We start from the raw sequence: 23,312 nt of genomic DNA on the forward strand, positions 1-23,312 counted from the left end.
TTTTCCTTGACAGATACACTTGTTCTCTGACTTTGTACGTGCCTTGCAGTGTCAGTTTTGACTGTGTGCTCTAACACCATCCCAGAGGGGATTGAGCTCGCTCTTATACTGTCTTAAAAAATTCTTCACAGAATTGCAGTAGATGGTTCTTGTCAAAGGCAGGAGGCTTCCTTGGCCATGCACTCTTACAGAACACTCCATGCCACTGGTGGTTGGCAAGAGGGAAATCAACTTGCCTTGTTCCTTGTGTGTGTTTCCTGCAGACCTGGCTTGTAGCTGGAGTCGGTGCTGCTGACACTTGTGACTCAGCTGATCAGCAGCTTGGCAGAGTTGCCTCACTTTGTGGAAGTCACATCTTCCAGAACTTCTGCTTTTCTGATTGTCTCATTAATTCTGGGAGAACAGTAAGCAAAAAAAGCTGGGAAGTAAATGACTGCTTAATTGGCACAGCTGTGCCAGCAGAGTCCTTCAGGCGAGACCTGGTTCTAGGAAGGATACTTGTCTTTGGAGCAGGACAGACTTCATCTGGAAGCTGCCAAATCCCATACTTCATCCTGGAAGCTGCACTCAGCCTTTTAGCAAAGACAGAAGTGGTAAGTGTTGTTGCACTCAGGTTTGCCTGATCCCCTAGCAGTGGGCAAAATGCAACCACCTTTTTACTAACATTTTAAGAATCTCTGATATAAGCAGAAGCAAAGAACTGCTGAAGGTACTAATCTTCCATGTTAGAGCACTATTTGTCTCTCGGTTTTATAAGCTGTTTAATTTGTCCATGTGGCAGAGTGGTTGATGGAAACAAACTCAATTTATATCAGCATGGTAAATAGAAAGAATGGCCCTGGCAATTTTCTGTAGTGCTGAGCGTGATCAATTATGCATGTAAATCAATGAGAAATCCTCTTTCAGTTACATCAGTCATCAAGCTCTCCTGCAGGATAAGAAAGAAGACAACCTGTAGCTTGACAAAGAGAAATCCTCACAGATATTTGTTATCTTCTGTTTTATCATTTGGTACAGAATTACTGTCTGTAAAGCCAATACTACAAAATGCTCAGCTTTCCCTGCCAGCAGAAAGGAAGGCAGGGCCATGGAAGTCTCTGAATTAAACTGCAGCACACAATGAGGTGATGTGAAAAGGTGCACTTGAAGGTCTATGAAAGTAGGCGGAAAGAGTTGAGGGACGCCATCCAAAAGTATTTTTGCTCTAAACCCACATTGTGAGTGCTTATTTATTTTTGAAATGTCACATTACTTCCTTTGTGTTCCCTGTTGTTTCTGGGTTTTTTCCTGGTGGGTTTTTTTCCCCTCCTAATACAGGTATAGAGATATTTAATTTGCACAAAGTCCCAGAGCTTATGTATCTCTATCATGAATATTGTTTGCATTGTGATAGCTATTTTGGTTTCTAGCAGTAGTTTAGTTATGTTAAATGTGGTCTGCTTTTCTGAGAGTTTAAAGATAAGTTGTTTATTATGCAGATAAATCCAAATGATAAATCAAAAGTGTTGCATTACAGTTATCAGCAGCCTTGGCTACAGTTACTGTTTGGAGATAAATGATTTACTGGGTTTTGGGCCCCAAAAGGAAGTGAAGGAATAGAAAGGCCTTCACACTGGAGGTGTCAAGCCAGTGAAGCACTGTTAACATCTACAGAGAATATATAAAGTTGTGCTCAACTCTGGTTAGTAGCATATCATTGCAGTTCTCAATGGCACATTTCTCCCCTGTATTTTTTTTCAAGTATCCAGACTTGCACAGTCTGTACTGTACCAGAGTTGCAGAATCTTTTGTTAGCTGGTAAAGACCAAGAGGGCTCTCCTGTGTGCTCGATGGCCAGGTCATTCCTCTCAGCACTGAGCAAATACCTCCTATCCAATACATTCAGTTAGGTAAAATTCTGATAAGGGAGGGTGAGGACGGCACCTTTCGCAGATGCAGCAAAGGTTAACGTGGCATAATTGTGATCTTCCTCTGAAGTACATTTGAAGAATATCAGATGTTGGCCTAACTGTCCTTGTTTCAAAATACAGTTGGGTGATAATTTATAGTGAACAGGGTAAATGGAAGAAGTTAGGGCAGGAAAGCAGATTGGTGCCCCCGTTAGTGTATTAGCAGCACTTCTGTTAACAGATGCAATTATTAACAAATGTGACCATGTGGGAGCACAATGGCTTATTAAGTCAGATGGCTACAGCTGAGATAGGAGGTAACATTTTGTAGCGATAGATCTGAAGGGGGTCTGGAAGCACTGCAGCAACTTTCTTCTGCTGTTAGGTCACTGAGAGGCATTTTTTAAAAGGCTTCATTGGTGTCTGTTGCCTTTTCTTAAATCTAATTAGAACTGGTTATAATCCATTATTACTTAGCGGGCTTTTGGAGCTCTACAAGTTCAGGGTTGAACTTCATTGCAACAATGTAAAGGACATGATTCAGGCAGTTGAAGAATTTAGGACAAGTTAATGAATTTACACCTGGAAGTCCTAAAATGTCATGTGTATGTATCTCCTTGAATTGTTGTCCATCGTAGCTGCTCGTGCATCTGACCTTCTCAAGGGTGTTGCTTTGCTTCTAGTTCTCATGGTGGAGTTGAGCCTCACATAGAGCCTCTCTAACTGCTGTGCTGCCCTGCATTATCACTGTGAAAAAAAAGAATTGCCAGAAACCAGCACAAAAAGGCAAACTTCTGTGAAAACTTTCAGGACTCTGGACTAAACAATTCAGTGTTTTTCCTGCAAGATTTCTTCAGGAGTGCCTATCTGCACTCCCTTAAAGGCTATGGGCTTGAGTAAGATCAGGATTTTGGGGATATTCAGCTAGAAGAGAGTTTTAAGTTGTGCTTGCTTTTGCGTTGTAAATGTTTGGGGTTTTTTTGCAGAGAGAAAAACTTACTTGTTGATGTAACAAAGAATTCTGCTAAGGCTGGAACTTTCTAAGGTGATGAGTTTTAAATTTGGGTTCCCTTCTTTCTCATCTTGACATTGTATTTGAAATTACTTTGTTGTTTTTTTTTTTTTTTTCCAGCAAATAACAAATGATCCTTGTGACTGTGTAATTAACTACACCTTCCCCTCCCCTCCTTTTATGGAGTTTCTTTTCCAGTAGCACAGCTGTGCCAGGACAATGCTAGATGGTGGAGCTGTTCTGCTGCTCAGCAGGTGCTAGGCTGTTCTTGCTGTTCCTCCTCTGCAGTGCCAGCTCTATGTCCAGTTCTCTCAGCTGCTTCAAGAAGCCCCTGTTTGGCAAGATGCAGCGGTGCCTTGACACTTGCTCGATGGCATCCACCACTGTCATGTTCTTGTAAATCATCAGGTAAGCCAAGACCAGCGTGGCTGAGCGGCTGCGGCCCATAGCGCAGTGAACCAGCACCTTGCCTGTGGGAACAAAGGGACACCATCACAGGTGACCTGGGCAGTCCTTTCCTTTTGACAGTGAAGGTTTCTGCAATGCCCCTGCTGTTTCATGTTTGGCTACCCTTACCAGCAGTCAATAAGCCTCTCTTCACATGAGGGAAAACTGAGGCTGTAAATCTTACACCTGAACAGCATCTGCAGTAGGGATGACCCATTTAATCCTACACCAAATATCTTTTTATTTGTGACCAAAGCCTGCAGAGAAGGCCTGGGGGCTGCATTAAGTATCATAGCAAGTCCTGCTGCAGCCTTGTCTTATGTGCCTCACAAACAGTGTGTACGTAACTCTGTGTTTGGGAATAATGACCAAAGCACAAGGGTGTGGGAGGGTTTGGTGTGTGCTCAGACTCTCCTTCCATGAGAATAAATGGAATGCATGAGGGGGGTGCCTTTCTCAGTTCTACTGACTAGACACAAAAAGTAACCAAAATTGACTTTGGTATTTTGTTCTGACAATAATGTCCTTTGAGATGTAGATTGCAGTACTTTATACCCATTTTTGGGGGCAGAGAATAAGGGTCATAGGCATTTAACCAGGGAGTGGAAAGAAACCACCTCTTACACTATAGAAAAGCTTCTGTAGAAATTTCTGGCTAGCACCCTGTTACGTTGAATGCAAGTAATGTTTCATCACCACCACCATCTGAGTGTTCTAATATCATCTCCTTGCCTGTCTCGTGTACTGTGAGTGTGGAGTCTTCGCCAAGAATTTTCACCTCTGAATAAACATGCCACGGTTTAACTCTGTGACACTGCCTGGCTTAACCTGGGGCTTCCAGAGGCAGAAAGTCCTTGGCTTTGGATAGTAACAAGGTTGTAAGTCAAAGTGGAGCCTTCCATGTTAGCAGTATCTGAGGGAGGTGGAGGAAGAGAATAGTAAGTGGGTTCAGGTCTGATTGACAGGTTTTGAAACACTTCAAAAGATTTCCAAAAATGATTCAAAGCCCTTGAGGGGGTCTTGCAAAAGGTTGAACTGCTGAAGGAAGTAGATTTGGAGCACATTCTCTGACACCCTGCTAAGCAGAATTGCCACAGGAGAAAAAAAATAAAAACCATGCTATCAGGGCCAATAATAGTTTATCTCTGTCAGCTATGCCTAGTGAGAAGTGCTGGGTGCAAAGCCATGACTCCTGTCGATTAACTCCTTTGCTTCCAGGCACGAGAGGATGCCTTGGCACAAGTAGCACTGCTGTGTAGTGGATGCATCAGGAACTGCCAACACTGAAGGATTAATGGTTACAGTCTGCATCCTAATCCCAGCAGATAGTCTTTGAGGCATCTTGGCAAAATTCCATTCCTTCTGATAACTAAAAGTGCCTCTTCCTCTCCTGGAAAATGATAATCCATTCTATTATTACTGCAAATATTTGAAGTGGATGAAAACACTCATTTGTTTAGCCCTTCAGTGCTTCTCTTTAGAGCTTCCCACCTTGTAAATCTGTTGCTGTTGAGGTGACAAAATACATGGTGGGACAAGGAACACTTTCCTTTGTGTGGGTGGCAAATGCAGGAGATCTAGGAGAAAATAACAGTTTGGTATTGTGTTAACAAAGGCAAAAAATGGCTGTACAATTTTCTGAAATGTCTGCTGGTATAGAGAAAAGGAAGTCTGTCCTTTGCTGTGTATGAATAGTCAAGAACCAACTGCATCTTACAGCAGAACACTGACACTCTCCTGCAGAGCCGTGTCCCTTCTATACTATTTTGTAGTCTCTTCCATTCCAGTATAAGGACCGCTCTGAACCCTCATTCCCCAGAAGTCTGCTCTTGCAGTCTTAGATTCTGGCCATTTATATCTTCAAAGTGTGCTAGAATATGCAGTATCAGTGCACAGAGACAGAGGTCTGCTGAGTGGTGACTGATCTCTGAAATACTTAGTTCACTTGACTTTGGTTTGTGTTTCTTGAAAATTTGTCTAGGTGTAGCACTCCTTTTCCAGAGTCAGTTGGAGCCATGAATGTTGAGGTGTCTTTGGTCAAAAGCTTCAAGTCTTTCTGTCTGTCTCATATGTTTCTTCCCACTTTGTTTTCTTTTAAAATCTATCTTAAATATATTTTTCTCTGACATTCTAATGTGAAGTGAAAATGCCATTCCCCTCTATTCTACATTCTAAGGAACTAAAATTCCAAAGGAATGAGTATTAAATCTGTAGCTTAGTAGGAAACGTAAAAACTTCTTAAAATAATATCTTCCTTTCATGTTTTACAGGCCTCACTGATAAAAATTTTAAGCTGTTCAATGGTCTGAATTGCATGTTTTGGGAAAGCTTTATGCACAGCTCAATGACAGCATGCATAATTGTGACCCATTAGAATTTGCCTCTCAATCTTACTCTTACAACTGTTCTTATGTCCATCAGCCCATGCTTAAACCCTGCAAATACTGTTCTGATCAGGGAGTTTCTTCACCATCGCGATGATTTGGAATGTTAAGTTAGAATTATGTCTGTTTCGAGAGTATCCAAATTGCCAGGCTTTCTGGTCTGTTTCAGAGAGAGCCTTCTTCATTAGACTGAAACTTATTTCAACAGCATTGCCTATTGAGCATCTTCCCAGCAAAAATCATTATATGAAGACATCTATTCGATAATTTGATCATTTGGCTGAAGGTTGTACCCCAGATACAGATAGAGTAAATTCATTAGCACAGACATTCTGGTCACACAAGCTGAAACTTCTTCCTTCTTCCCCTTTTCCCTCTCTGCATTTGCTCAGTTCTAATTCGAAGGTGTTACCGATCAGAAGTATTTTGCACCATACTCTGAAGTCCCAGGTCATTACCACTGGAGATAAGTGCTTGGTTACTTCATACAAAATCCTGTTCAGGAATTTGGATGTTCTTTGTCAGTCAGGAAGGTGCACGCAAAATAGCCTGTTCATTTGGCACTTGAACACAGAATACCCTTCTGCACAAGATGTGCATTCGTAAATAACACATTCGTGTTATTGGAGGAGAGCACTAAGTACCTCTAGTCTTTTCTTCCATAGAAGGCATCAGTCCACACTTTAGTCTAGTTTCTGGAGTCATTCTGTTCTGTAAATGTGTATTGGAAAGTTATTGGCATGCTTTAAACCTCAGTGTCTTCCTGGGCCATGCATAGTGTCTTTATGCATATCTGTGGCAGGGATAAAAGGTGTACATACATACATTTTACTTTTCCCTCATGAGAAAGTTAAGAGCTTGCTCTTTTTCTTCATGAGTATTACAGCAGTTCTTTATTTTATTGGTCTTCATCAGAAAAGATCCTAGCTAACTTGTTTAAAAGCCATGTGAATGTGGCAGAAATTACTACAGCTACAGAAATCACTGCAATTTGTAGAATCTGCTTGAGTGCAGATTTTTTGTTTTGTTTGTTCACCCAGTCACTCTTCAGTTTGGTTTTGTGTTAGAATGCTGGGCTGGTGCTTGCTACTGTCTCAGGACTTCCTAGGCTTTGATGTGGTTTTGAAACAAAAAGGTTAATATCTCCTCATCTTGCCCTTTCCTCCTACAATATTTATTGAGAAGCAAGGCTTTTTGCTTGCCCTTGCTGCTTCCCTTGTGCTTGTTTCTTTACCTCAGCACAGCAGACTAAAGTCTTACTGGAACAGGAGGGTGGTGGGAATAAGGAAGTCTGCATTTCTTATTCCAGCGACTCCAGTCTGACGCTGACCTCTGGCCTCCAGCCATGGCTAGACACGGGTGTGTGTTAGTTATCCTCTCCTTTCCAAAGGCAGTGCTTCAGACACACTTTTTTGAAATGCTTAGTATCTTTCTTCATAAGCAAGTAAGCTCCTGAAGCAGTTTCTCCTGCTATTAGGACTTTGATTTTTAAAACTGATTCGCTTTCAAGGTTTTCTTCTGAGCAAGAGAAGGGACTGTTGTGTGGACTGTACTTGCTGAAAGCGTAAAATTGTAAAGACCTGTCTGGCTATTGGAAGCAAGTCAGGTAGTAACTGCCTGCAGCTGAGCTAGACAGCCAAGAACAGAAGCTGACACAAAGCTAGAAACTTGGTATCTCACCCTCTGTATTAAGGTGTGTATAGGTCAGCAGGAAAGTTGTAGGTTTCTCAACTGGTTTCTGGTAAAATATCCTGCTGAGAATTTTTTAACAAGTATGTGGGGGAAGAAGTAGGAGTAATATTGAAAGTCACTGTGAGGCCTAAGCTGTAGCACTTCACATCAGTGTAAAGCTTTCTGATAGAACACTGCTGGAGATCAGCAAATAATGAATTGTAGTAATCAAGCTGAGAGATTACAAACACTGTAATGAAATGTTTCTAGATTACTGCTGTCAGAGCTGTATCAGTTCCCTGCTGCTTGGAAGATGGCAGAGAGATAAATGTTACAGGTTGGAGTAAATCTGATGGTCAGGCAAGAAGGGTGGTTTCAATATAGAGAGGATCTAATGCTGCAGAGCATGAAGCTGTGGAATGACGGCATGGAATGTCTGAGACCACTCGTGTTCTACTCCCACCACTATGCAACTAATATTCATTAAACCTGTCTTGATAGGGACTGATTAGGAAAAGGAGGAAAAGACAGCATACTCGTGGCACCTATGCAATTTCCACTTGTCTTTGATGTGCTTTTGAAGGAGTCAAAACAACAACAAAAAATCTGTCAGACAGGACCCCTTGATACAAGTTGTGGTGAGAACTTCGACAAAAGGGCTTGGTAAGGGGCTCTTGGATGGGTATCAGTGAGAAGGGTCCTAATTTCATCACTACCCTCTCTTAATCTGGGTCCCTACTCCTAGTTTTATAGTCTCTGTTAAACTGTATTGGACTTGTTTCATTCCCACAAGGTTAAATGCCATGGAACTGTGCTTTTAATATATTATACTGGTTTGAACCATTTTCAGCACCCTCCTTACTTCTTTCATCCTGAAGTGCATTATCAATGAATTTGGAAGCCGAATAAAAGAACTGGCTGAGGTTGAAGGTGGGGAGGTCATCAGCTTCCACGCCGTGGTACTCCACAGTCATGCTGCTGTAGTATTCCGGGCCAGTGTCCACGTTGCGCTGCCCGTGAGCCGCGTTGAGGATGTGGGTGAATCCCGCCTTCTCCAGGCTGTAGCGATCCAGCGCGGTTTTTCTGGTGAAACAAGAGCTGTCATGTAAGTCAAGAAGCTTCTTCAAGACTAGGAAAAAAAACAAAATTAAGAAAACCTCTGATTTGGTATGTTCTAAATGGTAGTGAAACTGATAATGCTTTAACAATGCATCATTTACCATTTTGAGGGTCTTAAGATACTGTCATTCAGAGGGTCTTAAGATACTGTCATTCAGTTGAAGTTGTCATTCTTTTTTGAGTTCCTAATTGTCTCCCCCAGGTCCTTAGAGCATGTTTAATATTAATTTATTTTCCTGTTACCTTTGCACATAGGCAATACTGGCTTCAATCCATCTTGTACAAGAAGAAACTTGAGATACAGAAAGAAATCATCTAAAGTGAGAAAAGGGAATCAGTAGCAGAACTTGAAATAGGACCCATGAATGCTGTTTTCCCCTTCTGTCCTATCAAATGATATTGCAGATGTAATAAGAGTCAGTAATATGTCAGTAGTAAAATCTGGGATTCAAAAAGAAGCTCTTCTTCCCCAAAAGAAGCTACTGAGTTTTTCTCCATTTCCATTAAAAAAAAAAATTTCAAAGGCCACCCTTGTGTGAATATAACTTCCTAGCACAACTCCATTTTATTGTCTTGTTTGGTGAAACCAGGGGTCTAAAGCAAAAAGAACTAGATAAGGAAATTGGATATTAGCCTTCAGAGGAAGCTGGAAGTCATGTATTTAGCCAAATGTTCTTATTTGTTCTTGTCCTCTCTTCCCTTGGACAAGGAAGTCAGAGAGGAGAGGAAAGCTTAGGTTTCTATGTTCAATACCCACTGTAGATGCTTGCTTTAGGATGAAAATCCTAAAAAAATGTAAAGTTCATGGTCAGGCATATGAAAACTTTTTTTCTTCTATAACAGAAAGCTTTTAGTTTGGGAAAGTTTTTTTTCTGAAAAAGCTGTCAAGTTTCATTAGTGCCTAGGAAAACTACAAAGCTTCTTACAAAAAGAAAAAATGGCATAGCCTTTATTCTGTTAATGTATTTTCACGTAACTACTGCATGATATAAGAAAGCTTTTTCCAAACAGAAGTACCTCTCTTCATGAAAGTTTCCTGAACACTTCCATGTATAAATGTAGCTGTCACACAGGACATTGTGGTGGGCAACCTGCTGTGTTTCATAATTCTAGTGGTGACAGCCCACTATAACTTGAAGTTGACTGCCTTTCCACCCTCTAAGTCAAAACTCCCCTCTGAGCAGTCAAGAACCTAATGATTAGAGCATTTAACTGGGATATGGATACTGAAGGTTTTACCTATGCTTGCTCTTAGTTAAATTAAGCCCATGATCATTGGCTGTTCTGAGTAGATACTGCCCTGAAGGAATTCCTTTCTGGTCAGGAATGATAATTGACAAAACAGGTATTTTTGCCATGAAATACTGTCACACATCCTCTATATGATCATGTAAAAAGTCAATAAAAGCTTGTCTTAGTCTAGTGACGCCTACCTAATAAGTTCAGTGGACTGGAGGACAGAGAAGCAGCAGCATCCTGCTGCTAATGCTGGAAGTTGTCACCTCCACCTCATGTTAAATAATGCTTACTCCTTCCCTTTGTATTCCTATAGCAGTGATTGACCAAGGAAGACTTTATTTCTTCTCTATCCTTTTAGGAGGTTTCTTTCTGCCTTAGGATTCTCTTTAGGTGTGTATGATCTGGATGCATACATTTCCAGTAAAGACACTTCAGTTCTATACTGAAAGGATGGAAAGTATTTAAAACAGGTTAAATGTCCTGGCTGAAGTGTAAGGGTGCAGTGAATAACTACTCTTCATTTTGATGTCCTTAAGGTGAGCTACAGTTCCTGCTTTCAAATTAAGTCTGTCTTTGTTTTGCCTCCCTGATGCTGGAATAGAGAAAATGTGGTTTTCATTCATCAGACTTGGCCCAAAGCATGTACCCTACAAACCACATAAAACTGAGAACTTCAGGTCAGAGACTCATGCAGAAGGAGAACCCTTGCAAGTGGAGACCTACATTCTGAGTAGGAAGTAGGACTGCAGAGTAGTTAGGGTCAGTAGAAAACCGAAGGTTTGGATGGACTATAGATACTATCACACTTTGGCTTCTGTAAGCACTGCTCAGGCTAATAAGTAGCATTAGAATTAAATTATGAAGTTCTGAGCAAGGACAATGCCATATAATAGGTTACAGTCATTAACATTTGACACTTGTTTTTATATTAAATCAAATTTTCCTATTTGCTTGATTGAAGATTGCCTTTTGACACAGTGGGTGCAACTAATGCATTTTTCTGCACAGTCACAGTCTTGTTCTGTTTCCTGGGAACTGATTTTGCAATTTTGGGTGGCCTTGGTTTTCCAATAGGTATTCAGAAAGAAGGGGTACTTTGTTCCAGAAACTCGCACAAGCAGTCTGCTCAGCCTGACCAAGCTCCTGTCAACTTTCCCTTCCATCTCCCAGTCTTGCCTGTAGCTCCATTCTGTGACTTTGAGGCCCAGGACAGAATCAATCCTCCTCCTTTTTATTTAATAATTTTGCATCACAAATGCATTAGCTGTTGTTCTGCCCTTTACCTGTCAAAGGTTGGTAATATGCACATTGTTACTCTGTTTGCTCCATTTGTTTCCTGGCTTGGGCTGGAAATGGACTCAGAAGCAGCAATGTATCAACCTTGAATGGTGCTGAAAAACTTCATTATAAATGCTCAGATGTAATTTGCTGTTAAAAAAATTATTTCACAGAAGATGATTTCATTACAAGTGTACCAAGGAATTTATGGTCTGTTTTCCTCAATGCTTGGGCTAGGCTGACTTTAAAATGTTATCTGCTTTCTAATTGTGCTTGATATGCAAACTGATTTGGCAATAACCTTTGGACTGAATGGAACCTTACCCAATGGAATTGTTTCTTTATAATATGGATGCATATTTTTTCCACTGACATTGCTAATCTGGAAAACTTTCAGAGAATGAATGCTTAGTGCTGAGTACTCAAATCTGTTCAGTTCTCCACATTTTCACCGGAATAGCTATCACTCAAACTGTGTGTAGGTGTTGTAGAACCTGTTAGTGGAAGCAAGACCTAAAATACTTGCCCTAAGCAGAGCAGGGTCAGTACAGGTCCTGTGGCTACGTGGCTTTTTCATCTGCAGGCCAAGCTGGTGCACACAGTCTGTAAAGAGGATGTCAGGCACCTTTCTTACAGCAGACACCCTGGGCACTTTTATCTATGGAAAGCTTTTCCTAAAGTTTCTAATGTGTAATGTGTGAAGATATGAAGAAACAGTTGTTGTGTAGTAGAAAATAGGGTTCACTGGACTGCAAGAGGTGCTTGCCTTGGGCTTTGGAATCTGCATCTTTTGAAGAAAGTTGAAGTGACACTTAGTCTTTTTCAAGAGCAAGAGTGCTTGGTTTCAAACCTAATATGGAGATTAGAAAGTACTTTAGCTCTTTTGTCTTTCTCTCTATTCCCCTAGTCTTAGTCTTGTTAATTGTATTTTCGTAAGAGATTTCGTTATTGTTCCCTGAAAACTTTTCCTCTTTTTTTTCCTTGTAAAATCTTTTCCCAAATTCTAGGCCAAGAGCCCAGCTGGACCACCACTTGTCATAGTGGCTCAGGTTTGTTTGCTTTTTACCTCCTGTCATCCAGTACTTTGTACTTTGATCATAAACATTCCCAGGCAGAGATGGCCTGTGCTGAGACCGGCATTGCCATAGTGTAGGCAGTTAAACTCGGGGTCACGCTGTGTGTGCAGCAGCTTGGCTGCCAGTTAACAGAGCAAGAAACAGCCTGGTCAGGCCTCACAGGGGGTCCTGTGTGTCTGTAAATAGCAGTGTTACTGTGCCACTCCACATGTTTGCTTGGACTGCCCGTAGGCAGCAGTGAGCTCTGGCTTTGTGAGAAGGACTGGTTTGCCTTCCACCCTCAGCTGAGTCTGCAGTGTCGATGCTGTTGTGAAAGCATCCCTCTGTACACTGTAACCAGAGCCTGTGGGGTTGGCTGTGTTTCATCATGCCTGATGCTTCTGATGACACCCCAAGGAGAGGGGAATGCTCTTGGCCTTCCTTGCAGTTTTTACCATGCCTGAGGTATCAGTATTGTAGAGGAAAGAGAGAAATAAATCAGGCATGAATATCTGATTGGTTGAGGTTACTAATAGCATAGGATTGTTCAGGGGTATATGAATCATTACCTTCTTGGAGGACTTATAACTCTATTCCTAATTTACTTTTGACTAGAAAAGGTATTGTTTTTTTCCCCTTGCATTTGGCTCACTACCAGAGTGTAATAGTCAAGCTAACAACATTCTTCTTTTCCTCTCTTTGGGTGCTGCTGTTTCCTATTAAATTGTGATTAATGCTTCCATTTTTGTGATTTTGGATGAATTTTAAGTAGCCATTGTAAAGAGGATTTTTCTACAAATGCCAGTGTAGGTAAAGTTGTAAGCACTTGGCTACTCTTGCAATTGTTTCCATATTGTAGATCTCCACCCTCTGTGCTATTAGCACTTGATCTCCTTTTACATAGTGGGGCTGTGGTCTCCAGTGTCTGCCTTGCATGTGTTCCTATGCGAGGAAAGTGAAGTGTGGCACTGGGAGGTAACAGTGAAAATTTCCATGTAATTCAGTTTAGTAAGAGATGACCTAGGCCGATTAGTCCCATGTAAAAGCTCGTCAGCTCTTCAGTTCAGAGCATATAAACTTATGCTAAAAGTTAAGTATACCCAGAAGTCCTTTTCTCTATGTTAAGCAAAAGCTCAGTGCTTTGCTGAATCTGACCCTGCGTTTACTGTAGGGCAGATGGACTCATGTTTTTAAAGTTCTGAGGCAAGGGGGAGTACTTTGATGTGGGAATCCCCCCTCAGTGGTGAAAATTGGAGATAAAATCACTTTCACATATGGATATATTGATACTAACAGACCCACCAAAAGGGGAAACTGACCCAGACAAAAGTGTCATCCATTTTCAGATGGTTCCCAAAAGATTATTTACCTCTCTTGGGTTGTGCAAGGGCAAGTAGAGGGCTTGTCTGAGACTTCAACTGTGCCTGCTGTCAGTTTCGTGGCTAAATTTCACGGGATTAATAGCAAGTGCTGCAGCAAACTCTGTGTTCTTCTGGAAGAAAGAGTGTAAGTAGTTATAACCTGAAAAAGAATGCTTTCTTTCAGGTTGCTGTTTCCAGTGTACCAAGTCCCCTCTCTCTTTTCCGAAATACTGCCATAACAAGCTTTAGCCCCAGCTGCTTTTGTTAGAAAGTTGTCCAAACCAATGAAATTGGAAGAGAGGGGAAAAGAACTTGCAGGCACTGCAGCCTGCACCTTCACATGCAGTATTAAGTATGCTGAAAGCAGCTAACAAAGAGAAGATATGGCGGCTTGTGAGGAAAACATAAGTACACCTAAAGGAAGGGAAGTAATCCTCCAAAATACCCAGGAGGGTGTGGGCAGAGCAACTCCTTCCCCAGGTAAGTCAGCACCTTGCAGCTGGTACTGCTCAATCAGATGACTGGTGTGCTTATCAACTTTGAGTAGAGCCAAGTCTCTTAAACTTCATGCAAAGGTTGTGCAACGCAAACATGTTTCAGTATAGACTGTAAAGCCACAGATTGACGTGACCCAGATTGACAAAACACCAGGAAATCTGAGGCAACATGTTACGAGGAGAGGAATCGTCTCTCTCGAACTTTTCCATTTACTTAAGTGCTAAAAGAAAGCTCAATGCAGGATGATAATTTACCAGATGGTCAGTGTCAGAAAGAAGCTTGCTGAATATAGGCAATATTGACACTTCCTTAAGAAAATCTGGCAGTTCTCCCTCCTGAGGAGAGATGTTGAGACTTTCCAATAATACTGACCCAATTTTCCTTGGTAACTCCAGCACTGAGGGAGTCTAGAGATAGTGTAGCATTGTATCCCCTTTTCCTTCTGAGGTGTTGCTCCATTTCTCTGGGTACCTCCTGTTCAGTGTGAATTAAAAGAATTTTTAAGTACCACTGAAAATACTGAACAGGATCGTCAGAATATGGGATAGAAAAGATTTAGTAGTTCATTTTCCTCTAGCCTGAGATGGTGGATTTCACTTTTGTAAGTGATACAACCTAGACAGAGGAAATAGCTCTCTGCTTTCTATACAGCAATGGCACCAAGCACATGTGCTGTGGTCAGTCAGTTCCTGGTCTTGACTTCAGTTAGAATGTTAGAAATCACTGATAGATGTTCTATGGAGAAGTGTCACTTGTCTTGGAAACCATTGGAGCATTGAGGTTTACTGTTCAGTGTTAAAGATCTGATTTTCTGGACTGTTAAACTGCTGTTACAACTGGCAGGTTCTCATTCTACCCAAGTCAAATCTATGTCCTCAAGAGTGTTGTTATAATCTAAATCTGCATTTGCTTCTCTTTTTATATGATTAATACTGGTGTAGATGCTAGGAGTTCATAATTCTAAACAGTGGGAGGTAGCTGTTTTCCAGCCTGAGTGAGTCCCATCTGTTTTCCTCTAGCTTAGTGTAAATTGTCTTTTTACTTAGTCACTTGGAAAAAACCATACTGTATTGCTTCTCTGCAGAAAGGTAAGAGGAGAGAATTAATTTCAGTTATGCATATATTTAGTATTTAGTTATTTATCTTAATTATTATGCACTCCAAATTGTGGGTTTCAGTTACTCATTTTCCTTACCTGCATTAATTCTGAAGCTCTTGAGCCATGGCACAGCACAGGCACAGACTTTTGTGAATTGCAAGCTCAGTTAAGCTGCGTACCCAGAAAATTATTTTTCATACTTTACTTGTAAAGAGTTACATTTCAGAAAACGTCTTTTTTTTCTGGGAATAGTTTGAAAATATGGCAAGACCTGAAATTGTGATCAGGCCTTAAATCCTAATGAGACCTAGTGAATGTTTAAGAGGAAAACAAATTGGAGGCCTTTGTCTTCAGCTGAAATATTTTTTGAACTTCAGAAAAGTGAAAGCCTAAACGTCATTTAGTAAGGCCATCACTGAAGAGCTGCGGGAAGAAACTGCAAGATGAGTAACTGGCAGATATTTTCCATGTGATCCCAGTCAACCAAGCAGGTTTGGGATTTGCCAGGAAAACTGCCTGTGCAAGCAACCAGGTGGCCAGTGAAACAGAGGAGAAAGACAAGGCTGCTTTCTATCCCTTTAGAAGACTTCTAAATATGAGGAGGATACAAGCAAACACTAATCCTGGTAGCAACTGAATCAAAATCTTGGCCAAGAGTGATTTATTCCTATCACTGGGCTGTGTCATACAAATTCCAGTATCTGGTCTTTAAAAGCCCTTGGAACTTGCTGGAGGAAAATTTCAGTTGGAGCTGAACACAGCATGTTATATTTTGAGGCTTTGATTATTCTGGATCTGACAGGCTCATAGAGATTTCATTGCCTCTGGGCAACATCTGCAGTGAAGCCTCATAACAAAAGGATGGAGTGGCCTCACAGGGCTCCTTGATAGCCTGTATTGCATTAGAAGGAAGATGTGGTTACGTAGTCAGGGTAATTAATTAGCATTTCCATAAGCAGTCAAAAGTCCTGTTAACCTTGTAAATGCAGGAGGCAGGAATGAAGCACAGATGTGGAGACTCTGAAGATAAACTCTGTATGTGTGTGTTCATTTGATTTTGTTGATGAGTTCCACCAAATTCTTTCAAGATCAACCTTAATTTAGCATGGCTAAAGATGCAAATGCACCCAACATCTGTTCATGGCTTGTGGCATCTCTTTGGCCACCAGTTTAAAGCAAGATCTTAAAACAATACAAAACCCTGCCACACTGAGGGGGTAAGCTATTGGTCAGGAGTAAGATATGGAGCTCGCTCTACGAAAGATATAAAGGTCCGTGGACTTTGCCCATTTCGAAGCAAATTTTAGTTAGGGTAGTGAAAGCATGCATCTTTCCTGCAGACCAGTTCTCCTCTCAGATTTTCTGATATGCCAAGTTTGCCCTTGCCTGGCTGACAATAGTTGTTCTCTTTCGGAGAGCCCCATTTTCTGGTGAAGTTTTATTTCTGTTCCCCTCAACCTGCTCCTCACTTGGTTTTCCTTCTCCACTGGTTTTCTCATTCTTTTGTCTTGTCATGGTGGGGGACTTGTTTTCCACTGAAGCACCACTGGTTTTCCTTGTGACTTAAGACCAGTCCCCAGCAGAAACATACTGCCCAGCGGGTTGCAGCTCTATGTGCCTCTCAAGAAGCTTGTACTTCTGTTCCTCTGGTTAGTTTGTATGAAGTGCCAGGTGTGTGGTGTATTCAGCGTCACACCTTCTAGCTTTTACTAAATTACAAGGTGTAAGAAGCCACTGCTACTGTAAGATTACAGGAAAGAGTCAGTGACTGCTGTCCCGGGCTGAGACACTGACTTCTTGTCTGGTTACATCCCTTTGCTCATCGAGCACAGCTATAGCTTCATCATAGAGATTAGAGGAAAATTATCCTAACAGCTTCATTCAGAATAATTCTGCTGGTGAACAAATCTAAACAAGGAAGTAGGAAATAAATGCCAGAAGAGGCTGTTCTTTATGGTGAATTTTGAGTTAGAAATATCTAACAGGAGGAGCAGGGCAGGATGTGGAGAGAAAAACTCAACCCCCTTTTCTTTTGTTCCTGAATCATTTGGACAGCCTGTTCCCATGGCTTAATTTTTTATCCCACACCACACACGCACACACTCTCTCCCACCCGCCTCTAAAAGTGGGAGCCCTGGCTTGGTTCAGGATCAGAATTCTTGTGTCTTTCTGTTGCCTCTGGCGCCACAGAAGTAATTGGTGGATGATATTAGGAGTCTTGTAACTCTCAAAGCTGTATATCTTTCCTCTTTTATAAGCTGGAAACAGATGAATTTTAGGACCTTTTAAAAAGTTATTGAGAACTTTGGAGCCACTGGGGCTCCTACTTGTGTCTTTCAGTGATGATGTAAAAATGACTGTCATGTTTGTGCAGGGTGTAGAAGAAAATGGGAACTGGATCAATAATGCCAAAGGGGTAAGAAAAGCTCTCTTGCTCTGCTCTGGGGTTGGGGATTTTCTGATGGCATATCTCCTGCTGCAGCAGTCTTCTCTGCTTCTTGGAACAGGCTGTTTCTAGTTTAGTCCTGTGCTCAGCAGAACTGTTTTGTGGGTTTGGTTTTTTTCCAAATCACACTTGGTCTGATCAGTGAGACACATCTCTGCAGCTTTGCCTTCCTCAGGGTTCTGTTTGCTTTAATCCTTTGAGCAATTTGGAAATGCAGAGTGTTCTATGTACACAAGCACAGGCCTGGAAATGCAGAAATATCACTGCAGGGTGAGCTGTCTCTTCAGTCACTTTTCAAGAATTAAGTTTTAGGCCTAAACTAACCTAAGGTGTGGCCAACACATCCAGGCCATGCTCTGTAGCTGTGGAACGACTTTCACTCAGAGAGGAGTAACAAATTGCTCCTTGAAATGAACCATTTAAAAATAGACCATGACGAGCTTCAACCTTTGCAGCCTACACTGGTGTCACAACCAGTGCTGTCACTGTCTTTAACAGCAGACCTGGCTGCACTTACTCTGCACTTTCCTGAAGCAGCAGTAACAGTCAGGGCCACGGCAGGCTCTGATTGCTCTGTGGAGCTCTGACATCTGTCAGGGGTTTCAAACACTTTGCTCTGTTGGTGAGCTGTGTTTACCAGAGCTTTGTGTAGAGCTTATCCTGTGTGGAGGAGATGTATCAGGCACACTTCTCTGCTACACAGGGGGTACTGTGTACACTTACTCGTCTCCTATGTAGAGGTTGGGCCAGACTTCATTGACGTGAGTGTATTTTGGGCATCCCTTCCACAAGAGCCTCTCCAGTTCAAATGCCCCTGGGGTACAATAGTCCTCATCAGGATCTACTTTGACTGCTGTATATGCATTTTTCTTCCCAGCATTCCAGTTTCCTGATGACATCTTGTCCATGGAGTAGCGCTCTCAGGATGTGCAAGAAACTGGAATGCAACCAAAACAGAACATTAACCCAAGAAAGCACAAAGCAAGTGACTCCTGCTCCAGCTGTGGGATCCTGGGAGCAGCATTGAGCAGGTGTGATTTGAGCATCTCTTGAGGCAAATGAACCTGTTCTGTGGCAAACATGCACTTGCACCCAGGTTTCTGCCTCCCCAGAATGAGGTGAGGAATATGTTGTTGGATGAGCTCACCAGAAATGGAAACAAACCTCAAAGGTTTGTGATTGTTGAAGTCCAGTCTCTGCCGAGAATTTGTTTCCTGAAGGATCCAGTGGTAAGAATTTGGTAGGTCTAACAGCCTAGGGATCTAGAGCACCTAGGGGAACTGAATGTAAATTTAAGTTGTCAGGGCTTTTTATCATTAACTAAGACCCTCCTAAAAGGTGTGATTTTCAGTGATGTAGGGAGATAAAATGTGTCTATTCAGGTGACTTGTTGCATGTGCTGTTGTACTCTCTTCTACTCTTCTTTTTCCAGTGTTGCCAGCTGCAGATTCCCTATCTGCTGCATCTCCCTGTGGGCTCTGTTTTTATTTCTCCTGCTGGACTCTCTGGTGTCTCAGGGTAGCAGTTGCTCATGTCTCTTATTCCCTTGAAGGGAGAAATTGAGCATTGTGGTTCTGTCAGAGACTTGTAACAAGATGTGGAGTTGGGCTTGATCTTTTGACGTGTGCCAGTAGAGCCTGCCAAAAATCCACCTTTCTTGCAGGCAATGAATCCTGTAGTTGCTCCCAAAATTTTTTGTGTTCGTTGCTGAGCGTCTGTGTCCTTTTAATTCTAAAAGTCTGGCTAATGCCTTTATGTGGCTATTGTAGAGCTCTCCTGAAAGCAGGATGTCCATTTTTCACTGACATCCCGTGTACCCATGGGATTTGTTTGCTCAGTTTGGGCTCTTTTGTGCCTGTCATGTTCTGATTCTCTACAAAGCTTGAAAAAGCCAAATGATTCCTGTTTTCCTACTCCAAAGCTGTGTAAGATTGTGGAGTCAGTTTTTGTTTGGCAAGTGTACACCTTTGTTCAAAAATTGGCTTGCTTTCACTGGCAAGGGGATCCATCTTTCAGCCAAGCTTCTTAAAACATGATGATGATGTTTAGCTAAGTGGTCCTCTCTTGAGATTTTTAAAGGGCTCTGAGAATTCCAGCTTGTAACAAATTTATGTTGGGCTTGCCTTGCATGCCTGTGTGTTTTACCAAGTCCCATCTCTCTGCCCCAGTAGCCATGCCCTGGGAGAGCCTTTCTCCTTCCCATGCCAAATTATGCTAATTCTACATGCAGACTTAGCAATGTAGATAATGATTGTCTGTCAGAGATACAAATCTAAGACAGTCTGACTTTGGAAGTGATTAGGCTGTTATCTAGAAATTGATAAGAACTACTATTTGTCTAGTAAGGAATTATCTTAAACTGAGAGCCTGTTGCCTTGATGTTGAAGGACTGACTACTTTTATTCATGGCTCCATAACATAGGATGGAGGAAAGAAAGGGAAGAAGAGAAAGCAGTGCAATCAGCAATCACAGTTGGTGGCCACAGTGCATTGATTTGTTACACCTCAGAACAGGGAAATTACAAACGATCATTTGCAGATGTAGTACTGGAACACTGGCTCAGTTTGAAGCTTGGTTAACACTCTGAAAGCTCGTCCACTGCTGAGAAATCCTTGTTTCTCTCTGTCCTGGGAAGCCACATGCTCCTTGAACTTTCAAGTATGCTATGTTCTTTTATGCCTTGCCAATGTTATCTGCTGAGGGGATTTTTAAATTGAATTAGAACACAGAAAAGCATCAGTTGAAATTCCTCTAGTAAAACATGTATTTCATATTTCACTCTGGACTATGTAAGAAGTAACAGAGTTTAACTAGGAGGAGGGAAAAGGGGACAAAAGGGCTGGTTTGCTACTTCAGCTCTGGAAATAATTGCCATGAAGCATTTGGTTGGGGGCAGAAGGGCTTGCATCTTCCCAGGAGTCAAAGATGTTTAATCTCATCTCGTATTAGTTGTTCTACGTACACCAAACAAAGCTCGAGGAAGACTATTCTCTAGGCCAGCCCTCTTGGAATAAAAAGTGAAAAGTAGATTGGATTTTTTTTTGAGTGGTTGTTCTTAATGCTGTTGCAGGTATAAAGGATGAATGTTTTGCACAAGCCCAGGCAGGGAAAGCTTGGATTTCTCTGGCAGACTTGCGTGGAGAGGAGACTATCTCTTGCAGAGCATTCACCCAGTGCAGTCAGATGGCAGCCAGATTGCAGGCTTACCTCTGCACAGGCTTGTTGGAGCAGGCTCCCACCCCTTGTGGTGCTTCATGTGGGCTATAGATGAGCTAGTGCAGGCTGAATGATGTACCAGTGCTGTGCCAGCTTGGCAGTCACTTGATGGCACTGCACTGTGTTGGGGACACAACCATAGATCACAGAATAGCCTGAGTTGGAAGGGACCCACAGGGATCATCCTAAGTGAATGGCCCACATAGAGATTGTGAGCCTAGCATTATTAACACCTTGCTCTGACCAACTGAGCTAATCCCAGGGTCATGTGGAAGCTCTCTGGAGTAGGGACTGTCCTTAGGTCCTTTGCATAAAGAACTCTGCATCCTGCCTGCTCCTGGAAATGCTGCTTCAGGACAGCCTTTTTATTTTATGGGGGAGGGACGAAAAGTCAGGTGGCTGTAGAGCTGCCCTTGTCCCAGCAGGAAGGTCTGAGCCCAGATTCAGAGCATGCTGAGGAACACATCCCTGTATCTGGGGCCAGGAGTTCCCTCACAGTAAGGCAGAGTGGTCTGCAGCTCATCCCACCCTTTCCCTAAGCCCAGAGCACAGTTCCCCCCTCACTCTGCTGGCCTGTGCCGAGGCCAGGCTGTATGAGCTGGTGAGACCTTCCTGTTCCCTCTCTGTGCCTCCTGTGGTGGCTGGTCAGACCCGGGTGAGGGGCACACCTCGATGGGGTGGGGCACACCAGGCGCTGAAGTCTGTGAGATTCCCCCTGCTGAGCCCAGCATCCCGCGGGTTCCGCCGCTCAATCCCGTGTGTGCACACAACACTCAACTGCTGCTGCTCCCCAGTTCTGCTGTCATGGACTTAAGGGTATTATCAGAACAAGGATGATCAAAATCCAGTCATCTGCATTTTTATACCCTAATCTTTCTCTTCATAAATAAGACCGAAGTGCATGTTATCTAATAAATTTTATTTGTTAATCGCTTGGATGGCTGGAATATTTGTCCCCCTTGGGTTATATGTGTATAAATGAAAATATTGTTAGTGATTTCACAAAATGGTAATTCAGAATAATGGAGAGTTAATCCTCTTTTCATTAGTGAGCCACTTCAGGACATACACTGTGGCAAATTACACTGCATTTTAAGTCATTCTCAAGTGCTGTGCACTAGAAAAAAACCATTAAACTAGTTTTGCATTGATAGAAGTAATTGTGTGGCTAATTTGGATAAGCAGCATGCATTAGGCACAGCAAAGGAATCTCTTTTTTATGTTCACTATCTACTCTACAGCTGCCAGATGGAATTTCTTATACAGCTCTTTAGCTTTTTTCATTTTATTTTTAACAAAGCAGGGAGGGAGGAAAGAAAGTGCAAGGGAAAAAAATAAAAAATAAAAATCTGCCAGTCTGTCTGCTGTTTAATTCAGAGCATGAACACTGTCTAGCTGGAGGACTAATATGGCAGTGAAAGATTTGCCTTCTGCACCATGTTTGGAGTCCCTTGAACTGCTCAAATTAACACAAAATTTCCAATAAGGCCCCATGAAGTCACAGAACGTAGTAGCCCATTTTCAAATCTGTTCAATTGAAGGGATGTCCAATCCCACCACAAAATTTGTAGGGGTGAGTTAATGCTTTTGGAAATGTCAGTCATGAGCTCTACAGTTTGGTAATCCCACAGATGGCTGAGGAAAACTGAGCTTTTTATCCAGAGGTGAACATCAGCATCTCAGTGGTGTCATGTACATTTCTAATGCTGGTTTTCCACGTGGAGTGGAAGCTTCTGAGTACTTTGAGACTGAAAGCTATAAGTCATTAGCTACATAACAAAATACTATGTTTCTTAATATTTTTGGCTCAATGTGCTGTGCAAGCCCTAGTGCTATGTATAAAGATGCCAAACAATTTGGCAAGATTTATGCCTGGGAGTGAAGATCCAAGTCAGCTGTAGAAATTTAAAAAGAAAAAAATCAAACATGCACAGACAAGGACTGCATTTGCCTTTGTCCTTTGCAAGGGGCTATATATCCTTTCCTTTTCTGCACCCCACCCTGGCAGGGAGGGTTCCTCCATCACTGCTGTTGGCCCCATTTTATGTACTCTGACTGCCGACTTGTAGCTGTATTTGTGTGCCTGAAGCTTCAGATCTTCAATAAAGTCAGAGCCCAGTGGCATTGGTATAAATATACAATGAGAGAGGCTAAAAGTGGGAAGAAAAATGGAGAGAAGGCAATTTTCCTTACTCTTTCCTTCAAAAGTATTAACTGTTCTGTCATGGTGGGCTCAGGGCTTCCTTGTCTTAATGCCCACTTCAGTCCATATTTATACAGCAGAATAGTTTAAATTCTTTGTGACCCATGTGTCCTGCTCTTGGAAGTTCTCCCAGCTCCTCTGACATGGATCACCTGTGCTAGTGGTGCTTCTGATGCTGGCTTTATTATGTTTAATTTGATATGCAAATGAGTACAAGCCTTGGTTTTGTACTCAAAGTTGTCTAAAAGCTACTTCTCCCTGAAAATACCAGGCAATCACAAATTTACCTGGTTTAGCTGGGAAGTGAAAGTTTTAAGCATTTAGCAAATACCTAAATTATACAACCTGTTTGTAAGTGTGGAGGCAGATTTTAACCTTATTCCTGTTCTGATGC

The 23,312-nt window shown here is 42.0% G+C and overlaps 1 protein-coding gene and 1 long non-coding RNA gene across 2 annotated transcripts in view; one reads left to right on the forward strand and one right to left on the reverse strand.

Moving 5' to 3' along the window:
• Positions 1 to 438: 438 nt before the first annotated feature.
• On the reverse strand, positions 439 to 18,406 carry DUSP29 (dual specificity phosphatase 29). Its single transcript, XM_066324093.1, has 3 exons — positions 18,222 to 18,406; positions 8,266 to 8,486; positions 439 to 3,371 (listed from the first exon to the last, which is right to left on the reverse strand). The coding sequence occupies exons 1-3, from the start codon at positions 18,404 to 18,406 to the stop codon at positions 3,124 to 3,126; spliced, it is 654 nt and encodes a 217-aa protein (XP_066180190.1). The 3' UTR covers positions 439 to 3,123.
• LOC136364280 (uncharacterized) overlaps positions 3,202 to 23,312 on the forward strand; it is a 36,513-nt gene continuing 16,402 nt past the window's right edge. The window contains exons 1-2 of the long non-coding RNA XR_010744131.1: positions 3,202 to 3,309; positions 18,376 to 18,529. This is a non-coding gene — a long non-coding RNA (uncharacterized lncRNA). The remainder of the gene's footprint in view (positions 3,310 to 18,375; positions 18,530 to 23,312) is intronic.

The sequence above is a fragment of the Sylvia atricapilla genome, chromosome 8 (assembly GCF_009819655.1).
Source record: "Sylvia atricapilla isolate bSylAtr1 chromosome 8, bSylAtr1.pri, whole genome shotgun sequence".
Taxonomy (NCBI): Eukaryota; Metazoa; Chordata; class Aves; order Passeriformes; family Sylviidae; genus Sylvia; species Sylvia atricapilla.